Raw genomic sequence first — 17,785 nt, 5'->3', positions numbered from 1 at the left:
CTTTCCTCCCTTTCTTCCTTCCTTCCTTCCTTATTCCTTCCTTCCTTCTTTCCTCCCTTACTCCTTTCCTTCCTTCCTTCCTTCCTACTCCCTTACACCTTTCCTTCCTTCCTTCCTACTCCCTTACTCCTTTCCTTCCTTCCTTCCTCCCTCCTTACTCCTTTCCTTCCTTCCTTCCTACTCCCTTACTCCTTTCCTTCCTTCCTTCTTCCCTCCTTACTCCTTTACTTCCTTCCTCTTTTCCTTCCACCCTCCCTCCTTACTCCTTTCCTTCCTTCCTTCCTACCTTCCTTCCAAGTGTCTTTGAGCATGATATTCTGTAAATGTGCCTGGTTTCTATTCACTTTACACTGTAAATATCACCACAAGGGTCAATTAATTCTTCATTAGTTAATAATATATAATGTGTACAGTTATTATAGTCAACCACAGTATACTATAATTATAAACCCTGGGGTGTTTATGATGTGTTTGCATCATTAGGTAATAACCCCGCTGCTTTGTGTTATTTCTAGTGCATTAGTTTACTGTTTAATAGAAGGAAGGTTTTCCAGGAAATTAGGCCTGAGGGATGCTGTATATTCCCAAATGAAAGCTAATGTGGTGTATTTAGGCAAATGATTATTAACTGCTATCTACTAAGTGATAATTAAATTAACAAGAAAGTAATTGGAGAAAAAATCCTGCACACTAAATTTTTAGAACAAGGAAATGAGTCTTATGTTGGATCAGAGGAAGGAAGGAAAGAAGGAAGGAAAAGAGGGAGGGAGGAAGGAAGGAAAGGAGGGAGGAAGAAAGAAGGAAAAGAGGGAGGAAGGAAGGAAGGAAGGAAGGAAGGGAGGAAGAAGGAAGGAAAAAAGGGAGGAAGGAAGGAAGGAAGGGAGGAAGAAGGAAGGAAAAGAGGGAGGAAAGAAGGAAGAAGGAAGGGAGGAAGAAGGAAGGAAAAGAGGGAGGAAGGAAGGAAGAAAGAAAGGGAGGAATAAGGAAGGAAAAGAGGGAGGAAGGAAGCTAGGGGGAGGAAAGAAAGAGAGAAGGAGGGAGGAAAGAAAGAAGGAAGAGAGGAAAGTAAGGAAGGAAAGAAGGAGGGAGGGAGGAAGGACAAAAGGAAGGGAGGAAAGAGAGAGGAAGGAAGGAAAGAGAGCTGGAACATCCTTCATGTTCGGCAGTACACTCACCAGTTTCATATATTACATATTGTAATATACAAGATACGCAGATTGCGCAATGGCTTAATTGAAAGTTTAATTAATCATCAGCTTGACTGTTGATGGAGACTGTTGCTGTTTTCAGGGCGGGGCTTTTACCACAAAGTTTAATCTCTTTCTCCAGACTGTATCGCACGTTCAAGGATGACAAATATGTGTACATGCTGCTGGAGGCCTGCTTGGGTGGAGAGATTTGGAGCTTGCTCAGAGACAGGTAGGACTGATGCAACTGATGTGATTTGACCACATTTGGCTCAATGTCAGGACTGTCTGATAATAGGCTCAGATACATTTGTGACATCAGACCAATTCTCCTGCTTCTCCCTACTTGACACCAAACATTTTAAATTTGGCTTTCTTGCCTTTAGGGGAAGTTTTGATGAGCCAACTGCCAAATTCTGCGTGGGTTGTGTCACCGAAGCTTTTGATTACCTCCATCGTAAAGGCGTCCTCTACAGAGACCTGAAGCCGGAGAATCTCATGCTGGATTCTGATGGATACATCAAACTGGTGAGTAGACTGCCGAATGTGAAGGATGTTCCTTCTCTCTTTCTTTCCTTCCTCTCTCTTTCCTCCCTTCCTTCCTTCCTTCCTTCCTCCCTCTTTTCCTTCCTTCTTCCTCCCTTTCTTCCTTCCTTCCTCCCTCTTTTCCTTCCTTCGTACTCCCTCCTTTCCTTCCTTCCTCTCTCTTTTCCTTCCTTCTTACTCCCTCCTTTTCTTCCTTCCTTCCTCTCTCCCTTCCTTCCTTCCTCCCTCTTTTCCTCCCTTCTTCCTCCCTTCCTTCCTCCCTCTTTTCCTTCCTTCGTCCTCCCTTTCTTCCTTCCTTCCTCCCTCTTTTACTTCCTTCTTACTCCCTCATTTCCTTCCTTCCTCTCTCATTTCCTTCCTTCTTCCTCCCTTCCTTCCTTTCTTCCTCCCTCTTTTCCTTCCTTCTTACTCCCTCCTTTCCTTCCTTCCTCTCTCCTTTCTTTCCTTCCTCCTTTCCTTCCTTCCTCCCTCACTCCTTTCCTTCCTTCTTCCTCCCTTCCTTCCTTCCTCCATCCTTTCCTTCCTTCTTCCTCCCTCCCTTCCTTTCTCCCTCCTTTCTTTCCTTCTTCCTCCCTTCCTTCCTTTCTCCCTCCTTTCTTTCTTTCTTCCTCCCTTCCTTCCTTCCTCCCTCCTTTCCTTCCTTCTTCCTCCCTTCCATCCTTGACCTGAGGACAACAGGAGGGTTAATGTATATTTTCCCTGTATAACCATTTTTCCCTTTAACAAAATCAACTCCAAAATGATGCATCATGAGTGGATATTTCATAAAAGTTGTGGACATCATCTCGTCTAATATGTTCCACCAGGTTGACTTTGGGTTTGCAAAGAAGATCAGATGCGGCCAGAAGACCTGGACGTTCTGCGGCACACCGGAGTACGTGGCTCCAGAGATCATCCTCAACAAAGGCCATAACTTGAGTGTGGACTTCTGGTCGCTGGGCATCCTGGTGTTTGAGCTGCTTACCGGCAGGTTTGTGTGTCACTTCCAGTCTGGAGTGAGTCACGGCAGTCGTAATCCTTATTGCTTTAGCCTTCCTGCTGAGGGACTTTCATAGAATATTGTTCTCCGACTTAACTTGCTGAAAAGGTTTGCATCAACAGACAAAATTAAATCACTGCCCTTTTTTTTTTCTTCCTCCATCTCACAGCCCTCCGTTCTCAGGAAGTGACCAGATGATGACGTACACCTTCATCTTGAAAGGAATTGAGAAGATGGACTTTCCAAAGAAGATCGCCAAGAGACCTGATGACCTCATACGAAAGCTATGCAGGTATAACTTTTTTATTAAACTTCATCTCCCTCATCTCTTTTTTAACCTAGTTTTAGTCCAGTTTTTATTAAACTTCTATCTTTTATTTGGTGTTTTTTTATCTATTTTAACCTAGTTTTTTACTCTAACTTTTAATAACCCCTTTCTCTTTTCTCTCTTATTGTACTTATTCATTTATTACATTTTCTAAAGATTTCTTATCATTCTTATTTTCTCTTGCGTGCAATGGTCTCCATTATTTGTCTTTCAATTTGTTCTTTGTTTTTACTCCTTTTCTTTATCTTGCCACTTGTTCTGTCTCATTATCAGCCTGTCAATCAACTAATTGGCCTGTATAAATAAAGTTTGATTGATTGATTGATAGATAGATAAATATCACACATGCAAATCCACCTCTTTAGCTAAATTACTAGCGACCAGATTTTATCAGACTGAACCTTGAAGAAAAGTGGAAGGCTTGTGAATCAGATCTAGTTTCAGAGCCTGAAAGTCTAGAAACCGGTGATGATCGAAGCATTTCAAATCAGAATTTCATTGGATGTCAGTAGATAACGGGAAAAAAGGGGGATGCTAGAATTAAAATGGCAAACAGAAAAATGAATGCACCTCATTTGTATCATGCAGGCAAGATTACAGATCATCAGCCCAAAATAAAATATGCCAGCTTTTTATTTGTGTCCAGCAGTAATTTTTCCTCATTGGTTGAACTTTGCAGGAGAAATCCCTCAGAGCGACTTGGCAACCTCAAAAATGGAATAACTGATATCAAGAAACACAGGTAAGAAGGAGCTGATTCATTTTGTTGATGATCTCAATGGGGGAAGATTAGCCGTGCAAATTAGCTCTGATTGACATTATGAATGTGGGCCAGTTGGTTTATGACCTCAGCAATTAGATAATTACTGAACACACAGCACAAGAGCAGTTGGATGTGAAACATATTCAATTAGCTTATTACATTATTGGATTTACTACAGTCTTTCTTCACGTAACATTATTTTCTTCGCTTTGATTCTCGAAAAAGTAAGAATCAAGTTTTCATATCTAAAGGGAAAACTGGTAACATGGGGTCAGAGGGGTTGAAAATCCTGTTTTTTTTTAGTTATTTTTAAATGTTTTGCTGGCCTTGGGTCACTGAAGTGATAAGGTCTCTTTCCCCTTCAAACTGGGGATCCTTTCAGCCAAGCATACCCCAAGGAATAAGGGTTAAAGTTCAACAAAAACACTGACAAAGATTCCTTGTTAAGTCACAATGTAACATCCGAGGGGCTACTTTGGACTAGGAAAGTGCAATTGTCAAGCTTTGAGTTTTATCTTTTTGAAAAATACACTGTGAAGCAATAGGGCATTACTTCAGGGCATGTTTTTTTAATGTGTTCTCTATAATGTGTCTGAAGGTGGTTTAATGGCTTTAACTGGGAGGGACTGAAGGCGAGGACTTTACTTTCTCCACTGAAAAGAGAAGTAAGTAAAGATATTTACATACTTTAGTAAAAGCACTTTTTAAATTCAGTTGCTCCAACAATGTTGAATGAGAAAGTAATTCAGGAGGTATCTTAAAAATTGTCTCACCTGATCCTCCTTTGTTGTCTTCTCTTCAACATTAGCTCACAGGACCGACAGATCACAGCTACTTCGACAATTACCCTCCAGATGAGGAAATTCCACCTGATGAGATTTCTGGTTGGGACATGGACTTTTGAGACCTTCTTCTTCCAATCTTTTCCCCATTTTTCCCTCCATTGCACACCTGAACAACAAAATCCTAACTGGGCAAGTGACCTCACATCACCTCTGGCAGGTGTGTTGGAGGTCGTCAGGTCTCGGGGAACGATAACTGCCGTGAAAAGCTAGTTAACTTCATAAATGTATGATTGGCCATCTCAACACAAATGAACAGATATCCTCTTTTGAGTTTGATTTGGAAGTGAGCTCAGCTTGTTATGTAACCATTACTGTCTTTTCATTAACAAATGAAAGCACACTAGCTAATGCATCCAGTATAAATGCAGAGCTAATAGTGGTAGTTTTGATATATTAGCATTAAAACCAAAATCTATGTTGTAAAAAATGCACCAACTGAGGTCAGAGCTACGGAGACTGTCCATAGTCCGCTGCTGATACGTTTTGCATCCAAGTGGGATGGAGAGGGCAGACACTAAATTACACTAAATGCAGCTTACAGTGTTTCTGGGTGGGAAGCCAGTGAGGGATGAGGTCCTTGTTGCTGCATTACTAACCATTTTTTGCTTGGCTGGGGCACTCTGTGTGAAGTGGGCATAACAAAACAAAACATCTGTGTGCGTTACTCCGCTTTCAAACTGGTTCCAAAATAATAACAACCAGTAAATCATATGAAACTTGCTTTTTTTCCACAAAAAATATGCTTTCGGTAGGAAACTTGGATCATGGCCAGTTATTCATGCATCAATGCACATACTGTATATAACATTTATAAAAAGGTTCCCAAAATAATATTGTATAAAATGGAAAAAACAACAGATTTTGTGAATTTTCATCATTTAACTAAAGAGATAATGATCCATTAATGACTTAATACTGTACCAAAAGCAGCAGAGTGAATCAACTTCAACAAATTTGCTGTTTTGTTATCTTTCTGTACAGTTCTGCTTTCCTAAATTAGCCCGAAGGCAAATTACTCATAAAAACATGAACTGACCATATGTTCAGGATAACTCAGCTGACCTTGTTTGGCTGCATCTCATGTTGTTTTTGGGGCAGAAGGACTTAAAACAGGTCATAGCATCATGTTTCTACATTACTTATCTACATCTATATATATATGATCTTCATCAGATACCTCTAAAATATTATCATGCAATTCTCCTCTGAGTCTTCTTGATGGCTCCAGATGTGACCGGTGGAGAAATCGGTGAAGCGGCTGCAAAAACTTGCACAGTCTGTTTTCTCTACAGCTGAGGCAATCTGTGATTGTGCATGCAGTTTGTTTACAGCTGTAGAGGAATGGAGGTGTGTGAAGAGCACACACTTGGGAGAAGGAATTCTACTTAACGGTTTAGATCATACAGTATCTAACAACCAATGCTCTACTATCCAAACCAAGCTTGGGGATAAAGCATGTCCTTGTTCCAACAGTGTTATCCTCACAGTTTCCCCACTGACCAAACTAGACACACAAAAACACAAACACCTTCTCCACTTAAGTTATAGAGTGTGAGCATCCCCGCGGCACGGTGCCTGACCTGAAGAAATATTTACCTTTTTGAAGCTGAGTCAACTCTGCGGTTCTCAGCTTCTTAAGAAGGAGGGGCTCAGTCTGAGGCGTTGATGATGTGAGGAAAAAACAGCCAAGGGTCCAAACTGAGACGGAAACCTTCAGGGTTAACTACGACTATATACTTTTTAGGAGCTTAGTGTTTAAAAAAAAAAAAAAAGATGTATTTTCCCATTTCTAAACAACTGAAGTTCACAGTACATCGACTGTGCACCATGTGTGTATGTATATACTGTACAGTGTAAAGCACAAGTATTAAAAACACCCAATTTATACAATCCAAGCTACTTGTTCCTTAATATAAACTTAAAGGTGCAGTGTGTGGAATTTAGTGCCATCTAGAGGTGAGATTGCAGATTGCATGCAACTCCCCACACGCCCCTTTTTGCACAACTTTCGAAAAATGTGAAAGGCCCTCTCCAGAGCCAGTGTTTGCTTTGTCTGTAGAAACATGGCAGTTCAAGATGGCAGGCTGTGTGTAAAAGCCTGCGTCCTATGTAGATATAAAGGGCTCATTCTAAGCTGACATTAACACAGCGATTCTTATTTTCAGGTGATTTTACACTAATTAAAATGCACTTACTTACCTACATTATATTCCATTTCTGTCAAGTCCATTCTGCTAGATGCAACTAAATTCTACACATTGCACCTTTAAAAAACAGGAATTTTGTAAATATCACATAACTATGTATACATTGACCAGTGACTGTGTGTGTGTGTGTGTACAATATATGATAACGTCTTTGTGAGAAAGCACCTAGAATTCTTGGAAAAGCTGTGGCCTTAACATAATGACAACTGAGTTCATGATAGAGCTATGTTTGTTATTATTTCAGTTAGAGATACATTTCTTCTTTTTTTTTATTCAATGAAACAGTCTTCTTAGATTGGTCTATTTAAATTTTGTTTTATACACCCAATAGATTATTATTACTATTTCTACTGAGAAATATACTCAGACCTTTCTCACTGTGGATATTTGGACTTATCAAACACAGCAGTATGTAATAACGTTAATAATAGCTGCATTTCATTTAGTTGTTCCAGCGCCATTAGCTTAATTAATTCATCCTGACATCAGCTTCAGATTAGACAATGCAGTGTTTAAAGATGAAGACCATTGTTCTTAACCAAGCCTACAAAAACTATGATTGGCTGACTGTTTTTCCGACCAGGGAAACAGCGACCAATGAGCACAACCACTGAAGGAATCAGGGATGTAGGCAGTGATTCAGAGGTCTGGAATAAGGTTAGTCATGGCCCTGCTTTTGCACATACCAGAATGGCCTGTTGCTTCATTTAAATCATGACGGACTGCAAAATAACGTTTTCTTAAAAGCAGAAATGTAATCAAACTGCTCAAAGCTTCAAAATGTATCGACAGTACAGTAATCTTTGTTCTAGTAAAGATATTAAATGTCTAGAGGATTATATGTTGGCACTGTGGTTAAAATCTGACAAACACTCACAAACGGTTACTTTAACCCTCCTGTTGTCCTCGAGTCAAGGAAGGAAGGGAGGAAGAAGGAAGGAAAAGAGGGAGGAAGGAAAGAAGGAAGGAAGAAGGAAGGAAAGGAGGGAGGAAGAAGGAAGGGAGGAAGAAGGAAGGAAAGGAGGGAGGGAGGAAGGAAGGAAAGGAGGAAGGAAGAAGGAAAGAAAGGAGAGAGGAAGGAAGAAAGGAGGGAGGAAAGAAAGAGAGAGGGAGGGAGGGAGAAAAGGAAAAGAGGAAGGAAGGAAGCTAGGGGGAGGAAAGAAAGAGAGAAGGAAGGGAGGGAGGAAAGAAGGAAGAGAGGAAGGAAAGAAGGAGGAAGGAAGGACAGACGGAAGGAAAGAAGGAACAGTCAAAACAGACGGGGTCAATTTGACCCGAGAGGACGACACAGAGGTTAAAAGAGGGTAAATATTCATACATTGCGGTAGATCCTATCATTTTAAAGACTTTATGTTCTTACAATGTACCACCTATAACTGCCTCTGTCTAGTACAATCCTGCAAAACATTGTGCACCTGTATATATAAAAGTGTAAATACTGACTTTTTGGGCAGTAAGTGAATGATACTGTACATAGATGTGTGCTTCTAAGTTTTGCTATTGAATTCCAGAAAATGTTGATCTTGTATTTTATGCAAAAAATGTACCAAGGGAAAGATGAAGGAAATAAAATTTGGAGTATTTTGCTTTGCTTGTGTGTTGCTTTGTGCCACTGTCCCCCTCAACACCTCAACGTTTATAAACCCAAAAACCATTGATAGACCTGAGTCTTGCATACTTTTATTCATTTCTTTGAATGCTTCGTAAGGAGGTCAGTGCTTAAAGGGGGGGGGGGGAGACCTTTAAAACAGTTCACCACACTTTAACATCAGTAGTGACAAATGTCCATCACAGATATAAAGACCATCAACATGTCCAAGCTTCGGTCCCCCCCTTTCCCCAGACCACACCTCTAAAAGATATGCAACATAGAGAAAATAAATAGATGCATGTTTAAAGTCATTTCCATATACAAATATATTTTATGAAGCTTATTGTACAAGCATTTCTTTCCATACCTACAGCGTAACATTTACAAGATAGGGTTGAACAGTGTGGTAGAGTAAGCTCTTATAAACTGCTGATATACTGTACTGTATATTTTGTCTTTGATACTTGCACTCTGAAAGGTGTTAGTGAAGTTTAACGGTAAAGAAAGACCTGGGTCGAAGTCTCAAATGCAGAAAAAAGCAAAGTCTGCAAAAACGACTTGCCAGCAGTCCTCGTGTACAAACACAGGAGGCCACTTCCGTTCTACAGCATGCACTGCTAAAATCTGTACTGGCACAAGATGAGGAAGCACATACTGGAAAAATGTGTCAATACAAAATATATAAAGTTAAACAATCTGCCCTTAGCTATTGACACAAAATATATGTCTCTGAAATATCAAAATAGTGAATTATTTGAAATACATTTTTAGAATAAATTCCACCGGTGATCATACTTATCAAAAAGAATATGTACTATGTTCACGCATCGCATAATATTTGTACCATACAAAAACTATTCTCAGCTGCTTGCTTTTGACTTCGGCTTCATTGCAAAACTGAGCTAAGTTTTCTTTGAACGACCAAGCCTTTTCTGAACAGGTGATGAATCAATTCAAACTGTTTGAAAAGCAGAAATCCACCCATCGAAAAAGGCACTTCTATCCCAATGAGACATCAGAATGTCATCAACATATAGTGAGCTATATACAAAAACAATGTACAAGTCTATAGGGGGAAAAAAAATGTTTGTTTGATATATTTCGGTCTATTTGCTCTGAATAAATATTTGGTTTTATGAGCTCTGGCAAGAAAAGCACAACCCGAGGCAACATTACGACATGTTAGCTTCTCCTCCAGTTGTGCCTTTTTTGTTCCATGTTGACCTGACGCAAAGTACATGTGATCAAATAACATCCCCCCCCCTAATGATTTATGTAAAATCCGCTCGATACAGTAATATTAAAAGGTAACTTTACCCAGGAAAACAGATCAGCTCTCCCTGATTATTCAATATATTATAAGTGTTGCTCATCATTTTTTGGTTTCTACTTTACAAAATGGGAATTTATCTGTAAATTGAAATTGTACGAGTATGGTTTTTTTTAAATGGCAGCAATGATAACTTTGAGGGACTTTTCTCAGCTGATCTTATATTCTACATTTAAACTACTTGTCACAGTTTTTTCTTGGATGCACGACATAAGATCCAGGGGGAACGTCAGATTTACAACCTTTAAAAAAATCCAGGTATCCTTTAATGAAACTTGGTAAAAACAAAAAATGATGAGCCTCAAAGATATGTAAAGCAAAACTGATTCCAGACCAGTAGTGTATATTGAGTTGATACTTACTTACTTTATATCTGAGTTGACAAAAACATATTTCTAGAAGCATTTTGGCAGTTTCTAATAGTTTTTCTTCTTCAAAAAAAAAAAAAAAGTCACTCTATGCTGTAAATAAGATACATAACTTTGAACATTATGTAATGGCACCATGTTCTGAACTTAATGCCAAAAACAAATAAGTTCAGCCTGATATCAGGCTCCACCGCAAGTATTAATCCTCCATGCCTGCCAAGTCCCAGAAGTTATTTGATTTCTTTCTGAAGCTAATCAGGTCCAACAAGGGTTTCAAAAATTCCACACAAGCATCAAATGGCTTTTAGAGTCCTGTGGTTTTACACAGCCCTTGTTCAATGTAGTAGTTTCTCCTTTTGATATGCCTTATCCCTTTATCTTTCAAAATGAAATCTGAGGTTTACTCGTACATCTTGAACATTTTTCTCTCGGTGAAACACTGGTATAATGGGTCTCCTCAAAACTCATTCCCATCCCAACTGTTAATGAAGACCACAAATGAAAAGTAGCTTACTCTTTAGCATATAATATACTCTTAAAATGTGGGTTCTGTACAACAAAAAGGAGCAGTGATCTAAACACAAATATGTAAGGCTATCTACTGTCTAAGTCACAATTCTGGCTTTGGAATCTAATATATATCTCTATAGCAGCCAAGCCAATAATTATACAATTACTTTTCATATAGTGAATAACACAGTGATAGTACAGACATAAATACATACACATAGTAACAAAAACCATGCAAGTGCGAGCAGAGGTGACTTTGTGGTAATGATCAAAGACAACTTTAAGCTATGAAGGAGAGAAAGATGAGAATGACCCCCCTCAGAGGCATCAGTTCAAACTGAGAGCAAAAGAAAGAGATTATTTTTTCCTGAAAAGAGTTTTTTTTTTTTTTTTTGTCCTTCTGGTTTTGTCTCTCTTATGCCTCAATTGGTATTTGTATATCTTGAAAGTGAGTTTATGATTGCGTTCACCCTGCTACCGCCTAAAATGGATAATTGAGCAGCGATGATAAAAGACATGAAGATAAAAACGGTGGAGCTGGTGGTGAAGTTGGAACATGGAGATTTTTGACTTTCCGTTCCAGTTATCTTCCATGAGAATAACTCAAATGATCCATTTCTTCCCATGAAAAGACCAGTCTCCTCTTCACCTGGAACAACAGGCGGTACTCTCCTCCAGTGCAAAGGGGGGGGGGGGGGTGTTTGACCGAAGAAACGGGAGGAGAGAGAGAGAGCATCTTCTTGGCTGCATGTGTTGATTTTTTTTTTTTTTTTTTCATTTCTATACGATATCGGGTGTGTGTGATTGGGCATAGAAGGGGAGAAAAAAAATAAACTATCTACAGGCACAGGAGTCTACAGTCATGTTGGGGTAGACTTTCAACACCACGTTCTTGTCCTCGTCAAAGAAGAGGATGCTAAGGGAAGACATCTTCTCTGGGACGCAGCATGGCTCGGGGATTCCCGGGACGACACCCACCGCCCGCACTATGCTCTGGATTGTGGCGTGATTAGAGGGCTTCAGAGCCTAAAGCAAAGGGACAAAACGGGTTATTTAACAACTGGAATTATCAAGGAATTTTCCTGTTACTTGTTAAAATGTGACTAAAAATGTGCATAAGTTACTTTATTTTAACACCACATCTACCAAACTTTTTGGGCAAAGAAATAAATAAAAACCAAAACATGAATTGTTAACATCAATCACATTTTATTGACTAACTTCCTGGTTCAACTTCGGCCTACTGTACCTGCCATAGCTGTGCATGCATATAATTATAAAGGGGTTAAAATAATCTGGATTAATTTTTTTAGCTTGTTTCGAACACGTCTCGTTGTCCTATCATTTGTAATTCTTGCCCTTACTGACTTTCTTGTAGTGATGTTTTATATAAGCAGTTACTCCGATGAGTACAGTTTTGTCATAACCGATAAAAATAATGGCTAAATCTATGAAAATGAGACCAAAGTTATGATGCATCAGAATTTTTAAGTCCCGGAGAGCAACTTTTATAGAGCAATTTTTTTGGATCACATAGAAACCAATTTTCATGCTTAATTTGTCAAGTTAGCATACCTATGATATAACACAGAACTAACTGTATTATGTTGCATCAATGCCGCTGCAAGTAGATCAAAGCCTGAGGGTTTAAGTGATAGCTCTACCCTTACGAGTTCTCAAACGTGTACCACCTGATCAGCTGCTTCATATCTTAGCAGGATCAAATGAGTGACAGGAATCTTCTCACACATTACAATGAGCTGGGGCAAAGCACCTTTTAATAGTAGCTATTTAGCAGCTTCTAAAGCTTCAGCCTGACAAAAGGAGAAGCAAAACTTCACAGGATCACAGGCTTGTCTGACTAAGCAGCAAACCTGCAGGAGAGGGAGTGGGTTGCCTTAGGCTCTAGGTCCTACTTCTGGGACTAATTACATCCGACTACAAAGGCCGGCGACTCCGAGGTAATGAATTAAGTGGATGAAACTCGTGCATTCCGGCCATGTTTAAAATACCTGTGATGTTATCTTGTCGCTGGAGCCACAAGCTATGAACAGAGCTGATGTTAAACGTCAGTCGAAGCACAAGTTTCTTTGTCTTTCTCGCACTTTGCAGTGTGTGTTCTATCACATGTGTAAAAACCATGTTATGCTGCGTGCATGAATGGTATGAATTACTCGAGATGTTTCCTTCAAACATTGTTAATTGATTTTTGCTGTTGAGGTCAGCCACCTGCTTTTCAGGAAGTTGTTTATCCGAGCAGAACGATTCGTCACTTTTTGTTAGAAATCTATTTAGATTACGTAATCTGCAGTCTGACCACTTTTGCTGTATATTTAGTACAGCAGGACTTCACTTACTAAAATACATAAAGCTGGCTCTGATGCATATCTTCAAAGGCTTAATGATTTTAAGTCAGAAGATAAAAGCACGAGGAAGAACTTCAAGCAGAGCTGCCACTGTAAGTAGTTTATCCTGGCGGTTGAAGATTGAAGCAGATGGCATAAATTTCTGTCAGTTTCTTTGGCATTATCATCTATAATATGAGACAGACAGTATTCAAGGATCTCTGAAGTCAACAAAGTTAACATGAAACAAAGCAGTAACAGTCAACAAGAGACTGAAATTTGAATGCCTAGATGCACCGATAGTTCACCGTAGCCTGTTTATATTTACATAATGTATACCATACTGTGTTAAAGCACTGTGTATTATATTAAACATAGAAACTGATGTGTAGTCTGAGTTCTGGTGTCTCATGATGACTGTTAGTTTATCAGCTATTAATGTGTCTACACCAGTTATTCTAAAAACATATTTGTACTGATAAAAACTGCAACGTTGGATTGCAAGATGGTATTATCTATTCGTAATTTATTGATGGTGTTGAGACAAACACCAGATAACAAAAGGTGTTGGACGAAAGCCATAAGTATGAGCCTGTAGGGCAGTGGTTCTCAACATTTGAGGCTCGTTAAGGCTAAAAAAGTCATTGTTACAAGTTGCAAATTTCTATTGGTTGTGACCAGGTCAACTAAAGGGTACTTTTTTCCCAATTGGAGGAACATCTGAAAAATATCTAGTTTGGTTCAGCATTAACGTTTGTATCTTGCAACTCGTACGATCCCAAAACACCAGGTTGACAACTACTGTCACAGTCCGCAACAAATCTCACCTTTGGCATGGGGAACTGGCAGGACCCTGAGCAGTAGTAGGCATCAAAGGACTTAGGTGATATAATCCATTCACTCCATCCGATGTCAGCAAAGTCCACTTTCAGGTACCTCCGTGCGCAGTTCCTGGGCTCGTTCCACTGCTTCTTTCGCGCTTTTTTAATCGTCTGCTCGTCGAACTGCAGCAGGGGCATCTTGTGCCGCTGATTCTTGCGTGTCTTTTTACGTGGCCGACGAGCCTGTTTGTTTTCAAAAGGTTCGTACGGACTTGTCTCATCCCACCCGGTCGTCTCGTACGGGTACTCGGGCCCAGGAAGTTCATTGTTTTGCAATGGAAGCAGAACGTTCACTGATCGCTTCTGCCTGGGTTGCCGTTGTTCTTGTTCAGTGTCGTTTCGTTCACGCAGTCCCAGTTTATGAAAGCTTTGTGAAACGGAGCCCTCCCCACCCACCGAGGGGTGTCTCTGGAGGGTGGCTACTACACTTTCAGGTTCTGAAATGGCAGAGTCATTGGCGTAGACCAGGATGTAGGGTGAGCGGTCCGACAGGAGCTTCTTCCACGGCTGGGGCCCTTGTGAGGCCACATCAATCCCAATAAGCAGCTCGTCGTGGTGTTTGGCCTGGTTCACCACACGAGTTATGTCCTTCCACTGCCAAGATATGAAGTCCCTATAGAGGGTGGACACATTGATCCGAAATTGTCCTAGAGTCCTCAGCTTGTTATCCACAGAGGCAAAACTCCAGATGACCATGTGGATGTGACTGTGCCTGCGGGGGCCGTGGCGGCCGCAGCTTTTGGACCTGGAACAGCCCTGGGTGCTGTTCTGAAGGTCTCCGATGTAGTAATGAAGAGTGGCTGACAGCACGTCTTCTGACTTGGTGAGGGAGGTGAGGTTGAAAATCTGCAGCTGCTTCTTGTTTAGAGTACCTGTGTATATAATGAGTAGTATTATTTACAAAGCAAAGCAGTTGTCCAGTCCCTCTCTATATATGAACTAAACACATAACCATGGTAATGTTAGTAGTATATTTTCAGATATATATAGACTGAATCAACAGTTTAAATAATTAAAGGGTCAATCCACAAATAAAGCACAAATTATGTATATACAGTGGAGGTAAATGTAAATGTTTTCAACAGAAACATCTCTAAAATATACAAAACACACTTTTAACAGTTTGAAAAGAGACTCTTAGAAGAAGGAGGGTCACAGTGAGGTCTGTGGATTATTCGGAGTAACCAGGACAGTATTTCTGGAGAGATATATTGCTTTAAATGTAATCTTTCAATGCTTCAAGTAACACAATTGACATTCCACTCATCACAGTTGTATTAGAGTGGAGGCAGAAGTCTCAAGATATACAACCAAAACCATCTGCATGGCTAGATACCACTGGGGGGTAAGTGAGGGAATGTGTTTGTAATTTGGGTGAATTTACCCTTTATATGCATTTTATGACATGCAACTACCAGCCGATAGGAGGCAGTATAATCTAACAAACTTTGACTCTAAGTGGGAACTGGTTGTCTTTAATAGCGCTGACATTCAAGCGATAATAACATAAAGTTGTCTGTGAGCAATTTAGAGTTTATAAGATTAAAATTACTGTAACACTTCTTGGAAAAACACCAATAACAGCATCTTACATGGAGAAGCTCCTTGCATTGAAACCCCCTTCTAATCCTGCTGCAACAGAAGCAGGCTGGGCAGCAGCCAGATGCTGGCTTGAGGGTAAAATCTTAGACTATCTGACACTAAAATCTTAAGGTGTGAAAGCTATTGTATCCGCAAACGACGTTTAGTTTCAATACGGAGATCTGAGGTGGAATCTCTGTTCCTGGCACAGGGAAGGGGTAACAGGTTGATCACATTTCCAGGACTGGATCAACAGGTGTATTTCAGTTTCAGCTCCGCAAATACCACGACTAGCAATAATTTTCACTAGTTTTTGTCTTTTTGTTTCTTTGTTTTAAAGTCTAAAAAGGCAAATAAAACACTTTTCTACTGAGAGAGTCTGTGTTTTAATTGGTTTTTTTTTGTTTGCTTTTAAATAAACCTTAATTAATAAGAACATAACTCGGTGCACTTTTAATGTGACTGACAAAGGAGACATTACAAGATCCATTTTACATTTCCACAATTCATACAATAAGGCATGCACGTGTGGCCTTGCTAAACAGGTTGAAGTCAGTATTGTTAACATGCGTAAAAGTTTGGATACATACCCCAGTGCGCTTTGAAACTGCGGACAGTGTTGCCATCCTTGAAGGGAAATCCAGCCTGGTTGTACTTGGCGTAAAGCATCTGCATGTGCTCTGTCATTGTATCCTGTAAAAGCAGATCCTGGTCTTCCTTTGTAGGTTGCTTTTTATCCACCGAATGCGTAAAATCCACCTTTCGTCCCGCGGGGAAATTGTCTGTTTTCAGCATCGCGCAGTATCCAACGCACAGATAACTCCATCCGTAAAGCAAGACGACCACAAACCGAGAGTAGAGAGCCATGCTTGAGTAAAAGCGACGGTTTGCAAATAGAAAAAAAATAACAGTTGTGGAAAACTTTACACGTTTCCAAAAGTGGTCCCTATCTCCAAAAGGACATACCATCACCTGAGGAGGAGTCCTCTGTTAGAAAATGATACCATCACCTTTGACACCAGTCACAGCAAGACAAGCAAGGAGGGCTGGAAAAATAAGAGTGTTATCCAAGTTGTCTTTCTGCTTTTGATAAGTTGCAGGTCTGATAAACGTGATACAGTCAGTGGGGAAAAAAACCCCAGAAGGTGTATCAGAACAGATGCAGGAGAACTAATCTGCTAAAACACCGACGCTCTTGGTTTTGTATCCGAGTTCTGAGCTGATTTCAGGACCAGCAGTCAACCGTCCCCCCGTCTCAGCTTTCATTGAAGGTAAAGCATGTTGTGCTTGGTATTATAGGGCTTGTGGGACCAGCCGGGTATTCCTCACACACACACACTAAGAGAGAGAGAGAGAGAGAGGGAGAGAGAGTAGAGAGAGAGAGAGTAGAGAGAGAGAGAGAGTAGAGAGAGAGAGAGAGAGAGAGAGAGAGTTTCCTGTTCGAGATACTTTTACGCACATTCAGCCTGGGGACAAATTATCTCATGTTATCAAGAGCTGAAGGAGGCTGTTTTGTCAGTTGATTCGAGACGGACTGTTTTATTTTATCAAAAAGGACATTCCACCGATTTATTGAACTGATTTCAACACCTAAACTGCTGCCACAGAACAGCCCCTCCGTGCGTAATTTCTACTCCGCAGAGCTGTGCGTCTGGGCCGCGCTGCTGAATGAAGCGGCTTATTGTCGGCATTAAAGGCTCTCTCCCCTATTTAGTTTAGTTCAATGGAGTTAAGCACACACATCCTGTACCATCACGGTCCGATCCGGATGCTGTACTGTGCCCCCCCCCCCCCCCTTCCCGCCGCCCCCCCCAAAACAGCCCATCCTGGCGGGGTTTAAACACCCCACCCAGCCGCCCTCCACCCCCCGCCACTGGGCTTCTCTTTCAGGGGCACTCGGGAGGAAATGATTAGGGCATTTCCCAGCCCTTGGACATCTGATGGCAATAATATTAGCATGCCATGTCGTTCATAGCAGTCGCCACACAGAACGCATTTAACCCCTTCATCTGGGAGGAAGATGGGCAGGAGAGCATCAACATACAGAGCAAAGCAGCAGCAGCAGCAGCAGAAGAGTGAAGTCAGCTGGAAGCACGAGCCTGACTGGAACAACTCATAATAATCAATCAATCAAGGCACTGCTAGTCAGGCCTGTGGCCCATAAGGAAAACATAAAAGAGACAAAAAAAAGATAATGTGCTTCTTTGTATCAATTGTAATATTTAAAATGAAATATGAACTGCTTAAAATAATAGGTCTATTATAATGTTTTAATTCAAATGTTAAACCGATAAAACACACCATACCATTTAAGGACAAACACA

At 40.5% G+C, this 17,785-nt stretch overlaps 2 protein-coding genes across 2 annotated transcripts in view; one reads left to right on the top strand and one right to left on the bottom strand.

Annotated features, from left to right (window-relative positions):
* The window catches only part of prkg2 (protein kinase cGMP-dependent 2), a 41,119-nt gene extending 36,412 nt beyond the window's left edge, over positions 1 to 4,707 (top strand). The window contains 7 exon segments of the mRNA XM_062416782.1: positions 1,330 to 1,419; positions 1,574 to 1,715; positions 2,540 to 2,703; positions 2,882 to 3,004; positions 3,720 to 3,782; positions 4,402 to 4,468; positions 4,612 to 4,707. Coding sequence (XP_062272766.1) covers positions 1,330 to 1,419; positions 1,574 to 1,715; positions 2,540 to 2,703; positions 2,882 to 3,004; positions 3,720 to 3,782; positions 4,402 to 4,468; positions 4,612 to 4,707 — 745 coding nt within the window.
* Positions 4,708 to 11,382: 6,675 nt separating this feature from the next.
* bmp3 (bone morphogenetic protein 3) lies at positions 11,383 to 16,328 on the bottom strand. Its single transcript, XM_062416801.1, has 3 exons — positions 16,052 to 16,328; positions 13,827 to 14,752; positions 11,383 to 11,680 (listed from the first exon to the last, which is right to left on the bottom strand). The coding sequence occupies exons 1-3, from the start codon at positions 16,326 to 16,328 to the stop codon at positions 11,489 to 11,491; spliced, it is 1,395 nt and encodes a 464-aa protein (XP_062272785.1). The 3' UTR covers positions 11,383 to 11,488.
* Between the last annotated feature and the right edge of the window lie 1,457 nt (positions 16,329 to 17,785).

The sequence above is a fragment of the Scomber scombrus genome, chromosome 4 (assembly GCF_963691925.1).
Source record: "Scomber scombrus chromosome 4, fScoSco1.1, whole genome shotgun sequence".
In the NCBI taxonomy this organism is placed as follows: domain Eukaryota; kingdom Metazoa; phylum Chordata; class Actinopteri; order Scombriformes; family Scombridae; genus Scomber; species Scomber scombrus.
The sequence above is the reverse complement of the archived record's forward strand: the minus strand, read 5'-3'. Positions and strand labels throughout refer to the sequence as shown.